Here is a 23,029-nt window from a genome sequence, read left to right as displayed (position 1 = left end):
AATAATAACATTATTATTATTATTATTATTATACTTTTGTACAGTTTTAAAGTTTAAAAAATTTTACTCTACTATGCAAACTGGTCAACATATGTTGTAGACACAGAGCTTCAAAAGTTTAAACAATTTATTGGTTTTATGTATACAAGTGTTTTGTCTTGTTTGCTCATCGCATGTATGCAGTGCTTGCAGGGGCCAGAAGGGGGCACCAGATCCTCTGGAACGGGAGTTACCAGTGGTTGTGAGCCGTCATGAGGGTGTCAGGAACTGAACTCAGGACCTCTGCAGGAACAAGTGTTCCAAACTGCGGAGCCACCTCTCCAGTCTGTTTTACTACTCTAATATAATATAATGTTCTCTGATACTTCCTATTTCATTATTTTCAGTAAAAACTGGTACCCCCCCCACCAAGCTACTGCATACAGTTAATGGGGTGCAGCACGCAGAATGAAAAACACTGCACCAAGCATCCGTTTCCTTACCTCAGGGTCACTGCATTTGTATTCAATTTGTCTGGAAACCTTTTTGATGAACTCTTAAAAAAAATTCTTTTGTTTCTTTGAGAGAGCATCTCTCTGTTCAGTCCTGGCTGTCCTGGATCTCACTGTGTAGACCAGGCAGATCTCCTGCCTGTCTCCCAAGTGCTAGGATTCAAGGCGTGCACTCCTATGCCCGCCAGTACCGGGTACCGGGGCATCTCAGTTCACGACCTTGTGCTGTGCACCAAGTCATCTCTCTAGCCCAGGGTTCTGCTAATTCTTGAGGAGGGGAGGATTTTCAATCTTCTACTGCCTCGTACTTGACAAACTCTTCGCTTGGATCGCTCTTACTCCTTCATGAATCCATCACGGCATGTTTTCTCTGAAGCTGATGCCGCCTGAAGATGGTGGCAGATAACTCAGAACACATGCAGACAGCTCAGAACACAACAGAAAATCGGTGTACTGCGGCTCAGCTTCAAAGTTAGACATTTTCCACAGTTAGACATTTCTCTCCGTACCTCTCAGACTCTAAACCCAGGAAGAGAGACTTTCACTACATTTCCTCATTTTCCCCCCTTTGGTTGGATTTGGTTTTTAGAGGCAAAGCCTCTCTCTCTATGAAGTCTTGACTGGTCTGAACCTTGTTTATAAAGACCAGACTGGTCTCAAACTTGGGGACAGTCCTGCCTCTGCCTCTGGAGTGCTGGGATGGCAGGCATGCGTCACCATACCCGACTGAAGTTTTAACCATCTCTATATTCCTTGTTCCTTTGTGTTTTATAACAGAAGCCTGGAAAATACTGAATGGGCAAGACGTAGTGGCTTACTCCTGTCAACATCCGGGAGGCTTAGGCAGAAGGATTTCCATGAGTAGGAGGACAACCTGGATGATATGTAAATTCCAGGCTAGTGTGGGTTACATAGAATCAGAAAACCAAAATCAAAACAAAACCAAAAAACAGTTCCGTGGCGCGGAGAAGAACCAGAGTAACCAGCAGGGAAAGAAAACAGAGGTGGGGTGGGGGTGGAGCCAATTCTGGGAATCTCACGTCACGCACAAGGCCCCGCCCTATGCCTGTTTCCGCCCAAAGAGCGATCGGCAGTCACGTGGGACCCAGAGGGTGTGGCCACGGGAACTCTGGGCAAAGATGGCAACAGTGAGGAGAGCTTTCCCGCGAAGGCTGGTGGGCTTGGCGTCCCTCCGGGCTGTAAGTGCCCCAAGCGGGAGACAGTCGGGGTCGGGTGGGCCTCGTCGGCTGCTCTGACAGATGAAGTGGGGCAGCTCCAGGGGCCGAATCCGGGAGGGCTTGAGAGTTCGGGATCCAGCCGGTCTGGCTCAGATCCCTTGCAAGAAACGGGGCAACTAAGGCCTGTGAAGCCAAGCAACCCTCTGTCAATGTGGAGACCTGGGACATCATCCTGGGTGTCCTAACTCCATTACGGTGGCTCTGGCTCCTTTCCCTAACTGAGCTTCGGATCTCCCCAGCCCTTCATTAGTGAAAAACACGGCCCACCTGGAAAAAAGCATCCCTGCTTGCCGCTTTCCCCGGGTCTTGTTGCTTTTCTGAACTCCCGCGGAGAACGTGGATCGCGTGGGTCGGGCAGGGAGTCCCTCGGAACTGTACTTTGAGCCTGTGCGATCCTGGTGTTCGGTCTTCTCCCACGCACAGTGAGGGGAGGGAAAGGGCCAAGGAGTGCTGGTTAAACCGCGAACTGGTGTCCGGATGAGCTTGCCACTTTCAAGGCTGAGTGACGGATTTCACTCAGCTTGCTTGTACATGAAATGGATAGCTTGTCTCAGGGTGATTTAGTGAGTGATCAGTCATGGGTGGTGTTTTGATGGAGTTGTGGTTTGGGGGGATTAGCTTCCCACTTCACTGCTCTACCACGGAGCTACATCCTCAGCTCAATGATGGGCTTATTATTGTTGAGTTTAGGCAGTATATCAATCAGTACTTGGGAAAACTACTTCCTTTGCATCTCGTGGTCTCTCTCAGAAAACCATTTCTGTATCTTTAGTCTACCCAACTCCACTGATTGCTCAGGGATCGAATGAAAATGCCAACTGCAACTTAAGAGGTTAGGAAATGAGATGGTGGACAGTAATGTTTTGTTTACTTGAGATAGAGTATCTTTCTATGTAACTCTGGCTGTCCTAGAACTCATGATGTAGACCAGGCTGGTTTCAAACTCACAGAGATAGGTCAGCCTACATCTGCCTTTAGGATTACAGACATTACACCATGCCCAGCTAGATCGTAATCATTTTTAAAAACCTGGTGTAATGGAATGTAATGAAAAGCCGTCACTTTTCACTTTTATTTGGTTTTTAATTATATTTATTCATTTGCTTGTTTATATGTGAGCGTACCCTAGTGAAAGTTCAAAGGCCGTCCGACTTTCAGGAGCCAGTTTTGTCCGACTGTGTGGGTTCCAGGGCTGGAACTCAGGCCGTCAGACTTAGCAGCAAGTGTCTTAATTCTTGTCAGCCGTGGTTTCTGTTTTTGCCTTTATTTAATTTTATTCCGTACGCGTTGGTGTTTCGTCTGTGTCAGGGTGCAGGCTCTCCTGGAGCTGTTGTCGCAGACAGTTGGGAGCTGTGTTGTGGGTTCTGGGAATTGAACCCAGCTCCTCTGGAAGAGCAACCGGTGCTCTTGAACAGTGAGCCATCTCTCCAGCCTCTTGTTTTGTTTTTTATTATTGGTTTGTTATGTGTGCCTGTCCGTGTAAATGTGTACCATGTGTGTTCCGGTGCCTTTGGAGGCCGGCTGGAATTATAGGCAGTTGGCACGGGTGCTGGGACCTGAACTCAGGAAAAGCATCAAGTGCTCCTAACTGCTGAGCCTTCCCTCCAGCACCATTTATGTGTTTTTGAATTATATAAATTCATGTGTGCATGCAGGTGCCCATGGATGCCAGAAGAGAGTATCAGGTTCCTTGAGCTAAACTTAGGCAGTTGTGAGCTGTCTGACGTGTGTTTGGAAGCCCAGCGCGGGTCTTCTGTAAGAGCAGTATGCACTCCAGTGACTGAGCCATCTCCTCAGCCTCTGGGTACATTTTAAAAATAAGATCATTCCTGTCTCAGGCTGGCCTCACATTTGCTAGGTAGCCAGAGACACCCTTGAGCTTCGGACCCTCCTGCCTCCATCCCTAAGTGCTGGGATTAGGGGTGTGAGCCACCACACCCGGCCTTTGTTGTTATTTGAAGAGCAGTTATAGCGAAAGAAGTAGAGCTGAGGTCAACTGTTCCTAAGAAAATAGGAGGCATGTTTTGCCTCAGCCTTTACTTGCTGAGTCTGTTATGTCCCAGGGCCTTGGGAAGAGCAGTGGGTAGAGCCAAGTTCCTGGCCCTTGACACTTAAGCTCCACTGGCGTCATTTTGGGATGATACACCAGCAGAGGCTGACCGTCTCAGTTGAGGGGAGACTCCAGGAGCAGGGACCTTCACTCAGCTCGCCCACTTCTTGTAATCCAGGGCCTTGTCCCCTTGGTCTGCCAGAAACCAAAGCCACTGCAAGGGCGCGGAGGTGTTGCAGCTGACTCGTGGCTGCATGGGCTTGGAGTCCTTGGTGTATTGTGCAGTGCATCTTTCCCTTTGCCCCATTGCAGGATGTTTATTTGGGGTGGGGGAAGGCCTGGAGAGGTGGTGGCTCCGCGGTTTAGAGTGATCGCTGCTCTTTCCAGAGGACTCCGTCTTGGTTTCTAGAACCTACCTGGCAGCTCACAACCATTTGTAGCTGTAGTCCGGGGGATCTGATACCTTCTGGCTTATGAGGGCACTGCACACACGTGGCGAATAGACATACATGCAGACAGAATACCCAAACACGTAAAATAAATAAACAATTGACAATCTGTAGGTGGTTAGGGGAAGATTTGCGGCAGACCTGATGCACAGTGAACTAAAGGCTTTAAATTTTTGGAAAAAATATTTTCTTCAGCTGCTGGGGATGTCATCTCCTCAGACCTGATGTCCCTCACGTCATCCATCAGTGCAGAATTGGACTTTAGAGAAGCCTTAACGTAGCTAGCAAAGCCGTCATATCCTCATCACCGCTGTGGGGTCTGAGACTAACTCCTCTTGGTGCTCAGCGGTGTCCTCTGGACACTAGACCCTTCGTGCGTCATTTGTTGTTCCCGTAATGTGACTGAATGCATTGCCAGGACAGTGCCAGCCAGGATGAGATGGGGGCGGAGAGAGACAAGGTCTCCCGGCTTATAGGGAAAGCATTCGTTGTAGTCTTGTGAAATACAAAGTACCAAAGGTGATGGAATAGTAGATCAGAGGAAGGCGCCCCGACTCACTTAGTGATTGATGGGTGTAAGAATCGGTGCGCATTCCAGGCAGAGGGCAGCCCTGCTGGACTGGAGCATAGTGACGTGTTGGGCAGAGGGTAGAAGGGAATGGAGCAGAAAGGAGGGGTGAGTAATGAGGTCAGAGCCTCCAAGGCAGGTTGACTAGAGGAAGGGGTGAGTCAGAGTCCAGCTGAGCAGCAGGGCGCAGGTGATGCCTTTCGCAGAGACAGACAGGATAGAGTCAAGTGAGTGTTGGTGCAGTGTGGGCTTTGGGGATTGCTGAATGAGAAGTGTGGAAAGGAGGCTGTCAAATGGGAGGCGGCGGTGCTGAACCAGAGGAGGATCTGTCTGGATGCACGGCTTCTTGCTCATTCCTGCCCAAAGCACATTTTGCTTTTTTGTCTTAATCCTGAAAGAGACCAGGTGGAGTTAAATAGGGAGAAACTGGCTGCTTGCAGTAGCGAAGGAAGAGCCTGTGTTCTGTGTGGTCCTGTGCTAAGTCCTGACACTTGGGTTTCCTCTTTTAAACCAAAGGCTGGCACGTCATCCATGGGTGCCTTCCCGAAGCAGGTGAAGATCGTGGAAGTCGGTCCCCGCGATGGTCTGCAGAATGAAAAGGTAAAGACGGAAGTGGGCTCAGGAACGATGGCTCACGTGTCTGTTTGGAGCATTCCAGGGAAGCTGGGTCAGGTACATTATGGACTTTTGAGAAGCTGGAATATTATGCAGCTATTAATACAAGAATATTAGATGATGCCAGGCTGCAAAACAGAATATATATTCAACTTTACTCCTATGTGGAAGAAATAGGCCTAGGTATGTGTGGATGTATTTACTTAGAAAGAAGCATAAAACTCCCTCAAAAGTGGGAGTGTTCTGCACCTGAGTATGAGTCACGTGTCCAGTCTGTACACACAGGGCTCATGTGCCAAGGATAACTTTGAATGTGGCTCATACACCATTTATGGTAGCAACATGTGTGGCTTTGGAGCACTTGATGTGTGGCTTGTGAGGGGACTGGAGACATTGACTCCGTGGTTCTGAGTGCTTCCTGCTCAGAGGACCCAATTTCAATTCCCAGTACCCACATGATGGCTTACAACCTGGGGAAGATGACGGGCAGGTCGGGAATTGTCAGGATCTGTACCATAATCCTACTGACTGGCACCAAGGAGCCATGAAAGGCTTTTTTAAAAAAAAAAAAAGTTTTTTTAAAATATTTATTTATTTGCACTATTGCCACCACCCAGCTTAAGGTTTATTTTTATTTGTGTGGTATGTGTGTGTGTGCGTGTGTGTGTCTGTCTGTCTGTCTGTCTGTCCCTGTGTGTGTATACCTACCACATGCATGCAGTGCCCATAGAGGCCAGAAGGGGGCATCAGATCTCCTGGAGCTAAAGTTAATGGGCATTTGTGAATTGCCCAGCTAGAGTACTGGGAACTGAGCATGGGTCCTCCAAGCAGTCTTTACTGCTGAGCTGTCTCTGCAGCCCCTCGTGGATGGTTTTGGGCAGGAAAGTGAGGCACTGGAGACTGCAGTTCAGGAAGTTTCCAGTTTAGACTGACTTGACAGAGGGAGGCCATGCCATACTACACTTGGGATCTTGGGGGCAGATTAGAAAGGAATCCATAGGCTCTGCTGAGTGATTCGATGTGGGGAAGGAAGAAAAAGAAGCTGTGTGAGAGAAAAACGTGGTACTTGGGGTCTACCCATCCACAGCACTCAGAGCAGAGGATTCATTTCTGCTCACTCTAACCCAGGCACCTTGCTCTCAGTTTATGATGGGGTCATAAACCAGCACATCGAGTTCAGGAAGAGTCTACATCGGAGGAAAATGGTCGTTTTCGGTAGCAGTGTTGCCGACTTGCCTTTTCTGGGTTTCTGTCTGTTACAGAACATTGTACCCACCCCAGTGAAAATCAAGCTGATAGACATGCTTTCCGAAGCAGGACTCCCCGTTATCGAAGCCACCAGCTTTGTCTCTCCAAAGTGGGTGCCCCAGGTGAGCCCAGCCTCCAGAAGAAGCCTGTCCCAGATGGGATGGTGGGGGTCCCCCCATTTGCTCTTGCAGCCACTGGCTGTCGGAAGCATAGGTTCCCAGGTCCCTGGCTTCAGGGGTCTCAAGGAGTCTCAGCACTGTGTAGCACAGGAAGGACATAACCTGGGAGCCAGGGGCTTTGCCTCAGTCTGGGCTCTGCCCTGGTTTATTGGAGCCCTTGCTAAGTGAGGCCTTTGCCCTCTCAAAATAGAGGTGGCCTCTGAGGCTCTCCTAGCACATACAATCCCCATGCCCATCTGCTGCAAGGACCCCTTCACAGGGTGGGCAAACCATGACAGTGAGTGCCAGGCAATGCAGAGGGAGTGGTGTCCAGGGCCCACCAGAGAAGGTTCTGGGTAAGTGGCTGCTGCTGGCTGTGACTGAGGGTACCACAGAGTTGTCAGTACTGACCATAGGAGCTGCCAAGGTTACACTGCCCAGGATGTCTCCTGAGCCCTCAGTGGTCAGACAAATAGGGAGAGTATTGGAAACAGAAAATTCAGTGGTGAGAAGGGTCTCTCTAGCACTGAGCTCTTGGCTTCTTTGGCTCCCAGATGGCTGACCACTCTGAAGTCTTGAAGGGCATTCAGAAGTTTCCTGGCGTCAACTATCCAGTCCTGACTCCAAATGTGAAAGGCTTCGAGGAAGCGGTAAGAGGTTGACCATATAGGTCCTGCCTCATCTACCGGTCCTGTCCTGGGATGGCCCTCTGAGCAGCATCAGATTGGGGACCAGGGTGAAGTAGTCCAGCCCTCTCACTCACTGCTCTGTTGTCTTGATAAATTGCTTAACCTGTGAGCTTCAGATCTGCCCGTGAAGGAGGACTGAGCATGGTGCTTACAGCTGAGCCCATTTGTTTCCCTTAGGCAGTGCTCAGTAAGAGCCCGAGAGACACGCGCTCGCTGTATATAACAATTAGGGCCTGCAATCACCCACTTCTTTTTTCATTTTTTAGATTTTTTTTAATTTTATATGTTCTGGTGTTTTGCCTGAATGTCTGCGCACCGTGCGCATGCAATGCCTGCTGAGACCAGAAGAGGACATAAGGTCCTTTGGAACTGGAGTTACAACAGTTGTGGATGCTGGGAATCCAACCCCGATCCCATGCAAGAGCAGCAAGCGCTCTTAAGTGCTGTGCCCTCTGCAGCACGCATCGCTCACTGCTTTAGGGAAGGGTACCAGCGCTGAGCTTGGGTGCTTCTGCAGTGGCTGCTCAACCCCCGCCGCTTGTAATGTCTACGTTCCCCAGCCTTTTGGTTTGTTTTCTAATTGAATATAAGTTTCCCAGATCTGCTGTGAGTTTCAAAATACTGCAAACTATAGCAGAAATCGCTTTACTGTCTGACGTTCTGGAGGCCAGGGGGTCGCATACATCTTCTAGTGACCAGGATGAGCACTTAGCCTTGGTATAGCTTGGTGTACATGCCTCCCTCCAGTGCCCGCCTCCACCCCCAGGTCGCCCTCCGCGTTTCTTCCCACAGCCATCCTTTAGGGACACCGGTCATTCTGGATTAGGGGCCCATCCTGCTCCATTCTGACCTCATTTTACCTAGTTACATTTGTGGTGACTCTATTTCCACGTAAGGTCATGTTCTGGGGAACTAGATATTGGGATGGCCACATAATTTGTTTATTATTATTAAATTTGTTTACCTACCTGTGTATGTGCGTGCACACATACGTGTGTGCGGTGGCACTCATATGGAGGTCAGTGTACAACTTGAGTGACTTGATTCTCTCCTTCTCCCGTGTGGGTCCTGGGGAATTGAACTCAGGTCATCGGGATTGACAGCACATGCATTTTACCTCCTGAGCCGTCTCGCCTGCCCCAGCCTATTCCCTAAAGGATATTTATATGCTGTGCTGCCTGTAACAGTCACATACCATCCAACTTGCCACAAGAAAGGTTTTGCCATGGGACCAGTTCTTCCAGGAGCAGGGCGCTGAAGGTATTCACCTGGATGTTGGCAGGTAGCTGCAGGAGCCAAGGAAGTAAGCATCTTTGGGGCGGCCTCTGAGCTCTTCACGCGGAAGAATGTGAACTGCTCCATAGAAGAGAGTTTCCAGCGCTTTGATGGAGTCATGAAGGCCGCACAGGCCGCCAGCATCCCTGTGAGAGGGTGAGTCAGGCCTTGCAGGGCTGCTTCCTCAGTGTCCTGGTGGAATGGACCAGATTCTCCCACCCACCCGTCTCTCCACCTCAGACTCCTGCTGGACGGGAGCAACCCAAACTCCACAACTGAACCTTTCTCCGAGGGAGTGGAGGCAGAAGATTAGCTGGGGTTTCTCTCAGACATAAATTTGGTGACTGATCAGGTGTAGACCAGGCCAGTCTGGAACTCACAGACATCCATCTGCCTCTGCTTCAGTGCTGGGATGGCATGTGCCACCATGCCCAGCCCCAGGTTTTGATTCTTACTGGGAAGCCAGGCCTTGGTGGCTTGGGGCCTGCTAGTGCATGCCTTTAAATGTGTCTCAAAACACAAAAACCAAACAACACAACAACAAAATACAGTGACTGGGACCAAGCAGTGGTAGTGCACACCTTTAATCCCAGCACTCAGGAGGCAGAGGCAGGCAGATCTCTGTGAATTTGAGGCCAGTCTGGTCTACAGATTGAGTTCTAGGACAGCTAAGGCTACACAGAGAAACCCTGTCTCAAGCTGGGGCCGAGACCCAGCACCGATGAAGCCTTGCAGCCTGCTAGGCAAGCGCTCTACCACTGCTGTAGAGCAGCACAGCGAGGGAAGCTTACTGTGTTCAGGACCCCATGCGCATCACCCTGGCATTCTGCAGCATGAACAATGGTTCATGGCTCTGTGTTCCAGCCCTGGTGGAGCCTCTAACCCCCTGCCACATGCCTTCTGTCTCTTGCCATGAGGCCTGTGCACTCACCTGCAAGGTCCTCCATGGATGTCAGCTCCACTTGGTTTTCTTTGTCCCCCAACAGGAGACAGCGCCCCTCCTTTGGGGTTCCAAAGTCTTCTGACATCTTGAAACATGGCACTTAGCTGTCTAGCTCTGCAGCCGCCTTCACCACACTGGGCTGTGCTCTCTCCCAGGGCAGGGCACTTCCTGCAGTTCCTGGGTGCTGTGCTTTCCCTTCGCAGGGCCTGACACACAGGAGATGCTCAAGACCCGATAAGCAGGTGGAAGCAGGGAAGCTGGGTCTCCAGCCGTGTCCCCCAGGCTGTGCTCTGTCCTGGTGAATCTTTTAACTTCTTCTTTCTCTTCTTTTTCCTTCCTTTCTTTCTTACTTTGTTGTTGTTGCTGTTTTGTTTTGGTTTTGTTTGCTTGTTTTGAGACACAGTCTCACTATGTAGCTCTGACTATCCTGGAACTCATTCTGTTACCAGACTGACCTTGAACTCAGAGTTCCGCCTGCCTCTGCCTCCTGCGTGCTGGGGTCAGATATCTGTGCCACCAACCACTATTTCTTGTTTAGCAATGTCAGAGTAAATAGGAAAATTAAGGTGGAAAGCATACCAAGAGTTTTGGAATGTTGATCCAGCAAATGTTAATTTATTTTGATTGATATACTTTATTTAATTAATTGTTTATTGAGACAAGGTCTTTCTGTGTAATCCTGGCTGGTCTGGAACTCACAGAGATCTCCCTACCTCTGCCTCCCGAGTGCTGGAATTAAAGACATGCACCTCCATTCCTGGTTCCATCTCTTAGTAGAATATTTTACTTGACCATGAAGGGTTTGGGTTTTTGGTTCAGTTTGGTTTTTTCTGATAGCATCTCATTCTTTAGGTTCATATTGGCCTAGAACTCATGTCACCAAGGCTGGCAATCCTCCTGCCTCAGCCTCCCAGGTGCTAGGATTACTGGTTTGAACCACCACCCTCAGCCTAACTCAATAAAGATGCTCCAGTGCCAGCAGGGGTGCTGAGAACCGACCACACGACTATCGTGGGTCAGGCCTGGGCTCCCCTCCTGTCTCATGTCTTCCTTCTTTGCCCCTATCTCTCCCCATGCCTTAGATGTTCTGTCCCTTGCTCTATCCTTGGTATGTCAGATTCTGGCCTTGATGGAAACATGCTTCCTGAAGACCCTCCCCTCTCTAACTCTGGCCCCATGGCCTCAGGGAGCTCTGCCTAGCAACCCTTGCTGCATGGCTTGCTCGTGGTTCCTCCTATTGCTGCGTCCTTCACGACGCGTCTCTTTCTGGAATTATCTCCCCCTCCTAATGTGACTGCAGTCTTATTTGCCATCTTCCTGATTTGAACATGCTTCTGGAGGCGAGGGCCCATTCGTGGGTCCTCTCAGGGCTCTGCCCAGGGCCTGGCACATCCTCTTCATCTCAGGAAACAGCAACTGAGTAGTAGATGAGCCATCGGGCCCCCCAGCCTTGATACCAACTCATCTGTTCTTGTCTTCTTGTGCTAACCTGTGTGTTCATCCTGGCCCTGGTGACCTGAATACTGATCCATCTTCCCCAGCAGGTGGGGCTGCCCCTCCAGACAGCTCAGGGGCGCTCTGGCTCCTTGTACCTATTGTGAGTTCTCAACCACTGCAACCCTGCTTCTGGAGCTGTGGCCTCTTAGCCCCGCCTTCCCTGCAGGCTTCTCTAGCTCTCCCGCCCAGAAACTAGGCCAAAGAGCCTTTCTCTCACTCAGAGTTAACCTTTCACCCAGTACTGGGCCTCCTGCCCAGCTTCATGTTTACTGTGGCCTCACCAGGGATGTGTGTCAAATGGTCACCAGGCATTCCTGATGGCTGACAAGCTGGGGTCACTGACACCGTTCCTCCTGTTTCTCCACAGGTATGTCTCCTGTGCCCTCGGATGCCCCTATGAGGGGAAGGTCTCCCCGGCTAAAGTAGCTGAGGTGTGTGCAGTGGGCAAGGTCTTGAGAGGGTTGGCTTCCTTGCCAACCTGCATGCACAGGTGCCCTCGCCTCCCTTCCCCAGTAGGACACTGTTTTTACCCCCACACACACACACACACACTCACACTGAGATCACAGCCTGCACCTGCCCCTCAGGCCGCCTCCTTGCCAGGTCTCTACCCCACCTGAAAGCCCTGCATTCAGATTCCAGTCTCATCAGCTGAGGCACGGTTGCCAGTGTGGTATCCCCAGAAGTCCCCAGATTCCTTGTAGTAGGTGAGAGACCACACACATCCTCTTGACTAGTAACCATGGCTACACAGAGGAGGACCCAACATAGGACCAGGGTGTGAGTAACCCAGGAACTTCAGCCTTTTCATCCAGCAAACCTCACTGCCTATTTGATGCTGTTCTTCCATGAGCAGCTGAGGAGGCAAGTCACTGGCCACCTAAGGTGCTGATGGCAGCTAGGGTCTCATCCATTGCGTTCTATAGAATCCTTTTGTTCTTCCCCAATACCTTGTGGCATCTAGCCAGAGAGATGACCCCAGGGCTGCTGGGGGCTCCAGTGGCTGCTGTTCCCTGGTCTGTGCACCCCACTCCTGTTGTCACCTGCCCTCCCTATAGCCCATCACCACGTCCCAGAAACAGAAATTGAAGCTCAGAGAAGTCACACCCCCAAAGCAGGTAGACAGTGGACTACAGAGTTGGAACTTTTGAACTCAGCATCACATGACCCCTGAGGCCTGCCACTACTGTCACCTGGTAGGCACATGGGCAGGGGTGAAGGATGGGATGTCACTGTGTCATTAATCAGGATGAACATCTGTGTAAGCAGTAAACATCTGTGTCTCCTGCCACCGCTTCCCTCTGCTCAGAGCAGCCTCCTGCAGGGGTGACTTTGGCTGCTGAGGCTCTGTGGCGACTGACCAGTTGCAAATGAGTTTCTATAAAGTTACATAGTTCCCTGTGGCTCCTTAAAGTACATAGCTAGTGTCTTAGACTCACAGTCCACAGATCCTATTGCCAAAGGAAGGCCTTTTCCTGATCCCCGTCAGCCACTGCGGAGGAAGCAGAGGAGTCACGGCCGCTGCCATGGTTGCCTCTGTTCTGGGCTGTCTCCCAGCCTGTGAGCAATGCTTGTCCTTTCCATTGGAGTGGTCAGGACCTGGGCCCCAACAGGAACACAGCACCCCAGAGAGGTGAACTGCCTGGGCAGAGTTCATGCTTCTGAGCCCTAGAGTCACGCTGGCTCTGGGATCCTCTAAGTGTCTGTTCGCTTTTCCAGGTTGCCAAGAAGTTGTACTCAATGGGCTGCTATGAGATCTCCCTTGGGGACACCATTGGTGTGGGCACCCCGGGACTCATGAAAGACATGCTGACTGCTGTCCTGCGTGAGGTGCCTGTGGCTGCACTGGCTGTCCACTGCCATGATACCTATGGTCAAGCCCTGGCCAACACCTTGGTAGCCCTGCAGGTAATGAAAGCCATATGCCCATTCCCCAAGAGGGCATGTGACAGAGCAGCCCAGCTTCATTTTATTTATTAATAAAAGTATTGATGAGGTGGGGGGGTGGCATACACCTTTAATTCCAGCACTTTAGGAGGCAGAACCAGGCAGGTCTCTGTAAGTTTAAGGCCAGCCTGGTCTACATAGAAAAACCCTGTCTTGGAAAAAATACTGAAGCAAAAGTATTTGAGGCCACAGATGGAGACATACCAGGTTAAGGGAATGGCTCTCCACAGAAGGTCACTGAGACTTATTGGACACTAGAGGATGCTGTGCAGGTGCAGAGGCCTGAAGGGCATACTTGCCATGTTCAGGGAACAAGGAGGCGGCATTGGCGGCAGTAGTGTGAGCGAGAGTAAGCAGGTGCAACCTGCTGCAATGGCGCCCTCTGGTGCTGGCTTCCATGCTGGCATCAGGCTATAGCTGGTGTTCCACCTGAGGACCTTACAGGATATGTGGGCACCTGTGGAGGTAGAGGGCAACTAAGGAGCTGGTTCTTTCCTTCTGCCTGGGGACCAAATTCAGGTTGTCACATTTTCTGGCAAGCACCTTACCCCTTGAGCCATACCTCACTAGCCCATTATAGATCCTTTTGAGACCCCCAACCTCCCATTTCTCTGACTCTATTCAAGACAACACACCTCCAAAGAAGCTGAGTCCACTATCAGTGCCATTGTCGCTGGAACTGAGGAGCTAGACTGGTGGCCCAATAGGGACAACCCCAAAGGGATAAGCGGAGCCAGGAGTCAGCTGAAGAGATGTGGGAAGTTCCTCTAGCAAAGGAGGCTACTGATCCAGGGAGAGAAACTCTGTCCCTCAGTGGATTCCCCCTGGTAGAATCGCAGGCAGGAGAATGGCTTTGGCAGAATTCCTGACTCCTGGGCAAGAGGCTTATGAGGAGAGTTTCAGTGGCCTCCAGGCTCCGGCAGCCACATCTCACCATCCTTGTGTTTCCAGATGGGAGTGAACGTTGTGGACTCCTCTGTGGCGGGACTCGGAGGCTGTCCCTATGCACAAGGGGCCTCAGGGAATTTGGCTACAGAGGACCTGGTCTACATGCTGACTGGCTTAGGGATTCACACGGTAAGCCTGCCTGCCCCCTGGTGGTGACATCCCTGAACTAAGCAGTCCTGGACTGGAGCCAGAGGATTGGCATATGGGCATCCTTAGGGTGGGTGGCATTTAGGAGAAGGGCAGGGATTGTGGGAGCTTTATATTTCTGAGAGAGCAGAGAAGAGACTAAGCAATCCTCTAGGAGAGTGGAAAATGGCTGATACAGCGATCGGGCCCTTGTGAGGTTAGAGACCCTGGCAGAGCAGCATGGGGTGTGTATATGAAGAACCAGTAGACAGGGTCTCAGCAGTAGGAGAGGCTTGGTTGGTGGCCTAGAAGGAGTAGACTAAGGCTCCAAGGATGAGAAAGAGCCAGCCAAAGATGGAATGAGGAGAGGGGTCTCTGGCAGAGGGAGCAGCATGGCAGAAGGGAATTTGATCATGAGCACGGGAGACTAAGACCTCAGAGTGATGTCCACAGTCCAGTTCCTGGAGGCCCCAGAAAGGGAGGAAAGAGCCGCCATGAGAGGTGACTTCATGGCCTGCAGTGGGTCACTGCCCCCAGCCTGTTTTCTCTGCGAAATGAGGACAGTGAAATTAGCGCCCGGGGCTCCACCAGACTCTGTAGGGACATCAGTGGTGGCACAGGAGTCACACTGAGTCTCTGCTTTAAGATCTGATGGTTTAAAACCCAAATCTGTTCCTCACAGGCTGTGCAACCTCAAATTATTTCATCTCTCCTAATTCTAGTCATGGCAGCAAATGTATTGTTGTTACAGGATTAAGAAAATGTACGGCCAGAGGTGTAGATCGGTGGTGAGGCCCTTTAGCGCTGGGCACTCAGCAGCGGATAGCAGCTGCTCTTACAGTTGTGTAGGGGGAGGATGCAGTTCAGTACTAGAACCGCTGTCCAGCATGAGCAGTGGTTTGGGTACCTTTCCTGGCACAGGAAAAAAAAGACACAAAAGCAAATAAGTGAACATTACATTTCCATGGCCAGGCCCTGTGCTAGACCCTGAACGGAGATGAGACAAGATTAATAAGGCCCTCTTCTGGTGGAGGTCCCACAGCCACTCTGAAGAAAGAACCCTGGTGCCTGCTGGACACAACATCCCAGGCCCTGATTGACTTCATCCTCTAACTTACTTCTTTCAGGGTGTGAACCTCCAGAAACTCCTCGAAGCTGGGGACTTCATCTGTCAAGCCCTGAGCAGAAAAACCAGCTCCAAAGTGGCACAGGCCACCTGCAAACTCTGAGCCCTTGTTCACCTGAGGCGTGGGACTGGGGGAGGTGGGCATGCTCAGATGATTCCTTGCTGGGGGAAATGGAATGCGGACAAATGAGCAGGTATCACAAAGGTTCTAGACAGAAAGGGCAGGATCTGCCAGGCCTTGGGGCGACTGAGTGGTCTTGGAGCCTGGAAGTCCCCCTTCCCTGCGGGCCAGCTCCCCAGGGCTGAGTGCCTGAGCACTGGTTTGGGATGGCCCTGGGTCTCCTGGGCGAATCCGCTAGCAAACAGAGCTGATGTCCACCCTGCCATGACTGTGGGTCCTGTGTGTCTCATCGGAAAACAGAACAGTTTCCCCCTAAAGCAGCAGAGCATTTGCTGAAATGGTGGGGGCTGATCTGCTGTGCTGGCCATCTGCCAAGCCCAGCATCTCTGGGAAATCTTCACTCTGTACATGATTTTTGAAAACAGCTTATGTAATTAAAGGTTTAATTTTCTAATATCCAATCATGCAAATGTGTATCTGTTTATGAGTGGGGGAAGAAGGTCATTCTGAGGAAGAGTGAAGGTTTTGACTGGTTCATCCCTGGATTTCTTTCATCTTCACACTGAGCCCCAGGTCCAGTGACTGGAAATCATGACTCTGGGTTAATTCCCGAGACCTAAGGAGTTGCTTTTGAGGCTGTGCCTCTGTTCCTGGAGCAGTGAGACAGGTCTCTTATTGGCCTGAACCTAGCCAGGTAGACTGGCTAACTGGCCAGTGAGCCTCCCTTCAGGAATCCATCTGAATCCATCTGTCCCTGCTTCTCCCATGCTCAAATGGAGACAATGGTCAGCTTGACATTTATTTGTTTGTTTGTTTATTTATTATGTGTGCAGTGTTGAACCTGCAGGCCAGAAGAGGGCACCAGATCTCATTACAGATGGTTGTGAGCCACCATGTGGTTGCTGGGATTTGAACTCAGAACCTCTGGAAAAACAGCCAGTGTCCTTAATCTCTGAGCCATCTCTCTAGCCCCAGCTTGAATTTAAAAAAGTCTTATATGAGTTTAGGGTATCAAACTCAAATCCTCATGGACTTGCAATCTCCATAAACTCTACATTGGTTTTGATATGTAGTCTAAACTGGCCTTGAACTCAACAATTCTGCCTTCAAGGTGCTGGGATTGCGGGCAGGAGCCAACATGCCTGACTTCTTGCCTCTTTTAAAATTACTTTTAAGATTTTTTTGTTGTTGTTTCTTGAGACAAGGTCTCTCTGAAACCCTGGCTGTCCTGGAACTCAACCTGTAGACCAGGCTGATGTTGAACTTAAAGAGATCCATCTGCCACTGCCTCTTGATTTATGCTGGGATTAAAAGAAAGCAACACCACTACCAGGCCTTTTTTTGTTGTTGTTGTTCGGTTTTTCGAGACGGGGTTTCTCTGTAGCTTTGGAGCCTGTCCTGGAACTAGCTCTTGTAGACCAGGCTGACCTCAAACTCACAGAGATCCTCCTGTCTCTGCCTCCCAAGTGCTGGAATTAAAGGCAGACCTTTTTTTAAAAAAAAAAATTACTTTGAGTGGCTGGAGAAATGGCTCAGAGATTAAGAGTAATGGTTGCTCTACCAGAGGTTCTGAGTTCAATTCCCAGCAACCACGTGGTGGTTTACAACTGTCTATATGAGATCTGGTGCCCTCTTATGGCATGCTGGCATACATGCAGCCAGAGCACTGTATACATAATAAATAAAAAATCTTTAAAAATTTTTTACTTTTAGTTTTATGTGCATTGGTGTTTTGCCTTCATGCATGTCTGTATAGAGGGTGTTGGATCCCCTGGAGTTACTGACAGCTGTGAGCTGTCATGTAAGTGCTGGGAATTGAACCTGGTTCTCTAGAACAGTCAATTGCTTTTAACCACTGAACCATCTCTCCAGCCCCTGAGATTTATTTCTAATTACACACACACATGCACACGAATGAACACACATGAGCATGCATGCATTCGTGTGTGGGTATGTGCATGTGTAAGTGCAGGGACTACAGTGTCCAGAAGAGATTGGAAATCCTGGAACTTGCGTCAGACAGTTGTGTACCAAGCAGGCTAGGTGCTAAGAACTGAACTTCCGTTCTCAGAAAAAGTAGCACCTGCACCAGCTCTTAACTGCTGAGCCTTCCTGAAGCTTTTCCTTCCCACTTTGAAGAAGTGTGTGTGTGTGTGTGTGTGTGTGTGTGTGTGTGTGTGTGTGTGTCTGAACTGCAGGAGCTCCAAGACAGAATGGTTGTAGATCCCCTGGAACTGCACTTGCAGGAGTTTGTGAAGAGTAACAAGTGCCCTTCACTGATTCGCTATCTTCCAGCTCCGCCTCTTTTTTTTTTTTTTTTTTTAAGTTTTTGTGTTTGAGACAGGTTCTCACTGTTCATTCATGGCCGGATTGGAACCCTCTATCTAGACCATGCTGTCCTCTAACTCACAGAAATCCACCTGTCTCTGCCCCCCAAGTGCTAGGATTGAAGGCCTGTGTCACCAGGAAAGATTTATTTTTGCTTATATGTGCGAGAACGTCAGGAATGTGCAGGCGGCCACGGAAGCCAGAGCGGGCATGGAAATAATAGGCGGTATGTGGGTGCTGGGAAAAGGACTCAGATCCAATGCAGAAAGTGGTCGGAGCCATCTTCCAGCCCCGCTTCTTACTTTAACCGAGACAAAACCGTGTCTTGAATTGCTATATGGTGGATAGGTGCAGACACACTTTTGAGGGAGAGAGCGAGGCAGTGGCTCAGTGATGGGCAAGCAATTGCTACTGAGGATTTAAAGGTTCTTTTCCGCTCCAGGGTTTTATTTTCTTTCCCAAAGTGGGCTTGGATCCAGGTCTCAGTCCGGACCAGCCATGCACTCCAAATAGCGCAGCCCGACGAAGGACTTGGCGGCTTGGCAGATGAGCGGAAACTCGGAAGCCAAAGGCTCAGAGTGGAACAGGTTGCAATCATCCGGGGTGCAGCTGCCACGGATGAGGACGAGGAAGGCCACCGTGCAGGCCGTTTCTCCTCCGCAGTCTGCCAGTCTGCGACTCACAGGATGACGTTCCATGTCCCTCACTTCCGCCCTCGATGGAAACGAACTGCAGAGCTGTCCGAAGTCTGTGTAGGTCTTCTGTCCCTTCAGAGCCGCCGTAGAGCAGGTAACCCAACAGACACGTTTTCTGGAGGGCGTGAAGGGGGCGTGGCCACACTGGGCTGTCAGCTCTTAAAGGGGCCGCCGCGCAGGTCGCGGGAGGCGGCACCTGGAGCCAGCGCGGGATCCTCAGCAGGTTTGGGTAGCAGAATAACGGGCTTAGTGGTCGCGGAAGGGTCTGTGGTCGGCGGGGAACGAGGGAGTTCCAAGAGGGTCGTGTTCGAGACAGAGGCAGGCCCGCCCCTTCTGCTCGCGTTTCCCGCGGCCGTAGTGGGGGCCACCCGAACCCATTCATTCCAGGCCCGGCTCCCCACTCGCGCTCCCAGCCCAGGACCAAAAGCCGCGTCCGGGCTCCTGATGCCCAGCGTTCTCTCCCCTCCATTGTACAGACTGGGAAAACTGAGGAGGGGACAACTGACCAAGGTCAGCCCCCGACTGGAGCGGAGTGGCCTCAGAGCAGCCTTTCTGCCTCCAGGGCCCCTCGGTGACCGCTACACCGAGTCCGTGCGCCGAGCGGGAGGAGCGGGAGGAGCGGGAGGAGCGGGGAGGAGCGGGGAGAAGCGGGGAGAAGGCTAGGACTCCCTGCCAGCCCAGTTCTCACTGCTCTGTGACCCCGGGCAGACTGCCTCCGGATCCTGACCTTAGTACCCAAGTGCTTTGGAAACACCTGCCTCATCCAGATGTGGGGGAAACTCGGGGGAAGGGAGGAACGCACGAGCGCGGGGTAGTAAGTCTGGCATGCAGTGGGCGCCCAGTCCAATGGGTTGCAGCAGAATGATCCCAGCAGCCACTTGAGGCAGCCTGGAGAGAGATGGGCAGGCCAGATCGCGAGAATGAAAGGCCTCACTGTGTGGATTTCCTTTCTGTCCGCCCAGCAGTTTGCTCAGGGCGGGGATGCACACCTGGCAGTGGAGTGCGGGCCAAATCCACGTCGACACCGGCTGCCCCAAGTTGGGCGGGATATGTTGCCTCTAGCCGGGAAGTGACCCGGCTGGGCCAAAGCTGAGCTATTGGCTGCCCCAGGGTGGAGAAGCCCCATCCGCTCTGGGGCTGCTGGGCTTGGCTGCCCTGGCTCAGGACCCCACCCTTGAAGGCATTTACTGCATTTTCTGCTTCCTGCCAACTGACCTTCAGGGGAAGGGTTGTTGGAGAACTAGCTTTAGTCACCAAACCCAGGAAGTGTCTGCTCCTGGGAGAGGGCCTGAGTTTATAGGGACAGATCTGTTTTTCAAATTCTTGCATTCTAATCCTGAAGCCATGATCTCTTCTACCCAGGACTGCCCATTCTCCAGACAGGGAGGCAGGAAGGGTGGATCTTCAAAAGGCCCCTCTTCCCACCCCCATATCAATGGGAACTAGACAATATGACATGGGACATGTCTGACTTCTATATATAAGGTGGCAGACCTCCAAATCACCTCACTGGGGTCCTCCTAACACATGGTATGTGTGCAATAATTAGTCATAGAGTAGAAGCTATGGCCTGGAGAGAGTAGGGACGCCTCAACCAGAAATAGCCAGAAAGCGACAGTTATCCAGTCAGACCTAGGGCTGACTCTGGAGCCCCTCCTTGGGGCCCACAAGTGCATCCTCTGAGGTGAGGTTAGGGGACCAGCATCCCTGAGGGAGGCCCTGATCAGACACCCTCAGCCACCTCTGAAACTCTATGTCCTCTAAGCAGACCTCATGGCGGAGAAGGTGCTGGTCACAGGTGGGGCTGGCTACATTGGCAGCCATACAGTCCTGGAGCTGCTGGAGGCAGGCTACTCACCCGTGGTCATCGACAACTTCCATAATGCCATTCGTGGTGAGCGCTGGCTGGGAAGCAACGAGTGGTTTCTGGAGGGGCTGTGTCCAGGGCCCCATCTTCTAATGCTGACAGCCTCTCCCTGCCCACCAGGAGGGGACTCCATGCCTGAGAGCCTGCGGCGGGTCCAAGAACTGACAGGCCGCTCTGTGGAGTTTGAGGAGATGGACATCTTGGACCAGGCAGCCCTACAGCACCTGTTTAAGAAGGTGGGTGCTAGCTGAATGTGGGGGTACATGCCTTTAAACCCAACTCCTGGGAGGCAGAGGCAGGCAGCTCATTTGTGAGTTTGGGGCCAGTCTGGTCTGCATAACAAGTTCCAGGACAGCCAGGGCCACGTAAAGCAACCCTGTCTCAAAACAAACAAACAAAGGTGATTGCTGCTTGGCAGGTGGGAGGAGCGTTCCCAAGGCTACAGAGCCTCCTCTGACCCCTGCTCTACCCATGCAGCACAGCTTTAAGGCCGTCATCCACTTTGCTGGGCTCAAGGCTGTGGGCGAGTCGGTGCAGAAACCTCTGGATTATTATAGAGTTAACCTAACAGGGACCATCCAGCTTCTGGAGGTAAGAGGAAGGGGACACAGACCCCAGCTGGGTCCCAGGCGGCCTGGCATGCTGGCCACAATAGGGCCTGTGTGGAAGAATGACCCAAGCTGTGTTATCTTGGACACGTGCCTTTCTTTACCTCCCAGCCTGTTTCCCTCTCTGTAACTGAGCGCGCCCATCGCCTCAGCCCCACCCTGCTGGGGTGGAGTAAGAGATGGGACTAGTTGGTGAGGCGCAGGCCACTGACCTTCCCCTCCACGGCCAGATCATGAGGGCCCACGGAGTGAAGAACCTGGTGTTCAGCAGCTCAGCCACCGTCTACGGGAACCCCCAGTATCTGCCTCTGGATGAGGCCCACCCCACCGGGGGCTGTACCAACCCCTACGGAAAGTCCAAGTTCTTCATTGAGGAGATGATCCGGGACCTGTGCCACGCAGACTCGGTGAGGACCTCTTGCCCCAGCTTTCATCCCATTCACCTTGAGGCCAGGATTGGGACCCTGGACACTCCCACCACACGGAGACAGAGGCTCAGACGTGGCAATACCCTGCCTAAGGTCACAGCAGGGTGAACCACCTAAGGTGGTTCGCGGGTGCCACCCCTCGCTCATTCATAGAGAACTCAGAATGGACACGCTGGGGTAGCCGGCTGTGGACTGAGCTGGGACTCACTGCGTGTGCCCCAGCCCCACTGTCTGACCTGCACCACAGGCCTGGAACGCGGTGCTGCTTCGGTACTTCAACCCCACGGGCGCCCACGCCTCAGGCCGCATCGGCGAGGATCCCCAGGGCATCCCCAACAACCTCATGCCCTATGTCTCCCAGGTAACGGGGGATACTCCTAGGGCACCTTGGAGTACCGCTGGTACAGGGCCCTTGAGGAAGCTGACCTGACCTCTGCCCTAGGTGGCAATTGGGCGACGAGAGGCTCTGAATGTCTTTGGTGATGACTATGCCACAGAGGATGGGACAGGTGAGCTTAAGAGTCAGAAGAAGGGGGGGGACGACTGAGGGCACAAACTTCCCATTGACCACTTCCTCCACAGGTGTAAGGGACTACATTCATGTGGTGGATCTGGCAAAGGGCCACATAGCAGCCTTGAAGAAGCTGAAGGAGCAATGTGGTTGCCGGGTAGGAAGCCAGTGAGGGCAAGGGTTGGAATCCAGGGCGAATGTGGGGTGCATGAGTCACCCCATCCAACATCCTCTGTTCTCTGGTCAGATCTACAACCTGGGAACTGGCACAGGCTACTCTGTCCTACAGATGGTCCAAGCCATGGAGAAGGCTTCAGGGAAGAAGGTAGGTCCCACCCGTGCAGTAGGCCCCCAGCACACCCCAGCACACACTCCGCCTCCCGCCACCTTGAACTTCAGTGCTAGGTGCTGCTCTAGACACAGCTCTCGCTGGCAGTTCCTCAGGCCCAGGACCTGTTCACCTAAGCATCCACTACCTTCCTTACAGATCCCGTACAAGGTGGTGGCACGGCGGGAAGGTGACGTGGCAGCCTGTTATGCCAACCCCAGCCTGGCCCACGAGGAGCTGGGCTGGACAGCAGCCTTGGGGCTGGACAGGATGTGTGAGTGTCGGCCTCTCCTGGAAGGGTGACGAACAGGCTAGAAAGGGCAACTCTGGCCTGGGCTGTCTTCGGGCAAGCTCTGACCACCTCTGTCTGCACAGGTGAAGATCTGTGGCGCTGGCAGAAGCAGAACCCGGCAGGCTTTGGGGCACAGGCCTGAGGACCTCCTTACCAGGGACCAGAAAGAAAGAGGAGCAGCTGCCTGCTTTCCAATCTCCTCAGGACCCTGTACCCTTATGCTCTGGGGCCAAGCTGAGGCCACCCTACCTCAAATGTCAGCTGCCTGCTCAGCCCTCCAAGGCCAACCTCTGCCTGGCTCCACTAACCAGGAAGAAGCCTGGGTCTTTCCAGCCCATCTCCTCCAGGGTCCAGGAGCTCGTGGGACCCCTAGAGCCTGCGAGGGCCAGGGGTCTGGGACCATAGCCTCTCCCAGGCACTAACTTATACTGCTGATTGAGCTTTTCAAAGTATTTAAAATAAAAACGTTTTCTTATCCTGGGG

At 52.0% G+C, this 23,029-nt stretch overlaps 2 protein-coding genes across 6 annotated transcripts; both read left to right on the top strand.

Annotated features, from left to right (window-relative positions):
• Positions 1-1,554: 1,554 nt before the first annotated feature.
• On the top strand, positions 1,555-15,950 carry Hmgcl (3-hydroxy-3-methylglutaryl-CoA lyase). Of its 2 annotated transcripts, XM_048443226.3 has the most exons (9): positions 1,574-1,690; positions 5,313-5,396; positions 6,674-6,781; positions 7,372-7,467; positions 8,789-8,937; positions 11,589-11,652; positions 12,941-13,129; positions 14,120-14,245; positions 15,370-15,950. In XM_048443226.3, exons 1-9 carry the CDS (start codon positions 1,631-1,633, stop codon positions 15,469-15,471), a joined length of 978 nt encoding a protein of 325 aa, XP_048299183.2. In that variant the 5' UTR covers positions 1,574-1,630; the 3' UTR covers positions 15,472-15,950. The 2 variants fall into 2 exon arrangements, with proteins under 2 accessions (XP_048299185.2, XP_048299183.2); XM_048443228.3 differs by lacking the exon at positions 6,674-6,781 and having other exon boundaries at positions 1,555-1,690.
• Positions 15,951-18,630: 2,680 nt separating this feature from the next.
• Gale (UDP-galactose-4-epimerase) lies at positions 18,631-23,028 on the top strand. Of its 4 annotated transcripts, XM_085690490.2 has the most exons (12): positions 18,695-18,735; positions 18,900-19,022; positions 20,281-20,406; positions 20,500-20,615; positions 20,857-20,970; positions 21,218-21,394; positions 21,663-21,776; positions 21,858-21,924; positions 21,998-22,083; positions 22,174-22,251; positions 22,414-22,528; positions 22,630-23,028. In XM_085690490.2, the coding sequence occupies exons 3-12, from the start codon at positions 20,286-20,288 to the stop codon at positions 22,686-22,688; spliced, it is 1,047 nt and encodes a 348-aa protein (XP_085546616.1). In that variant the 5' UTR covers positions 18,695-18,735; positions 18,900-19,022; positions 20,281-20,285; the 3' UTR covers positions 22,689-23,028. The 4 variants fall into 4 exon arrangements, with proteins under 4 accessions (XP_048299189.1, XP_048299187.1, XP_085546616.1 ...); XM_048443232.3 differs by lacking the exon at positions 18,900-19,022 and having other exon boundaries at positions 18,631-18,735; XM_048443230.3 differs by lacking the exon at positions 18,900-19,022 and having other exon boundaries at positions 18,650-18,735; positions 20,278-20,406.
• Position 23,029: the final 1 nt, after the last annotated feature.

This window comes from Myodes glareolus, chromosome 6 (genome assembly GCF_982192425.1).
Source record: "Myodes glareolus chromosome 6, mMyoGla1.1, whole genome shotgun sequence".
Classification (NCBI taxonomy): Eukaryota; Metazoa; Chordata; class Mammalia; order Rodentia; family Cricetidae; genus Myodes; species Myodes glareolus.
This window is presented reverse-complemented; position numbering and strand designations above follow the sequence as displayed.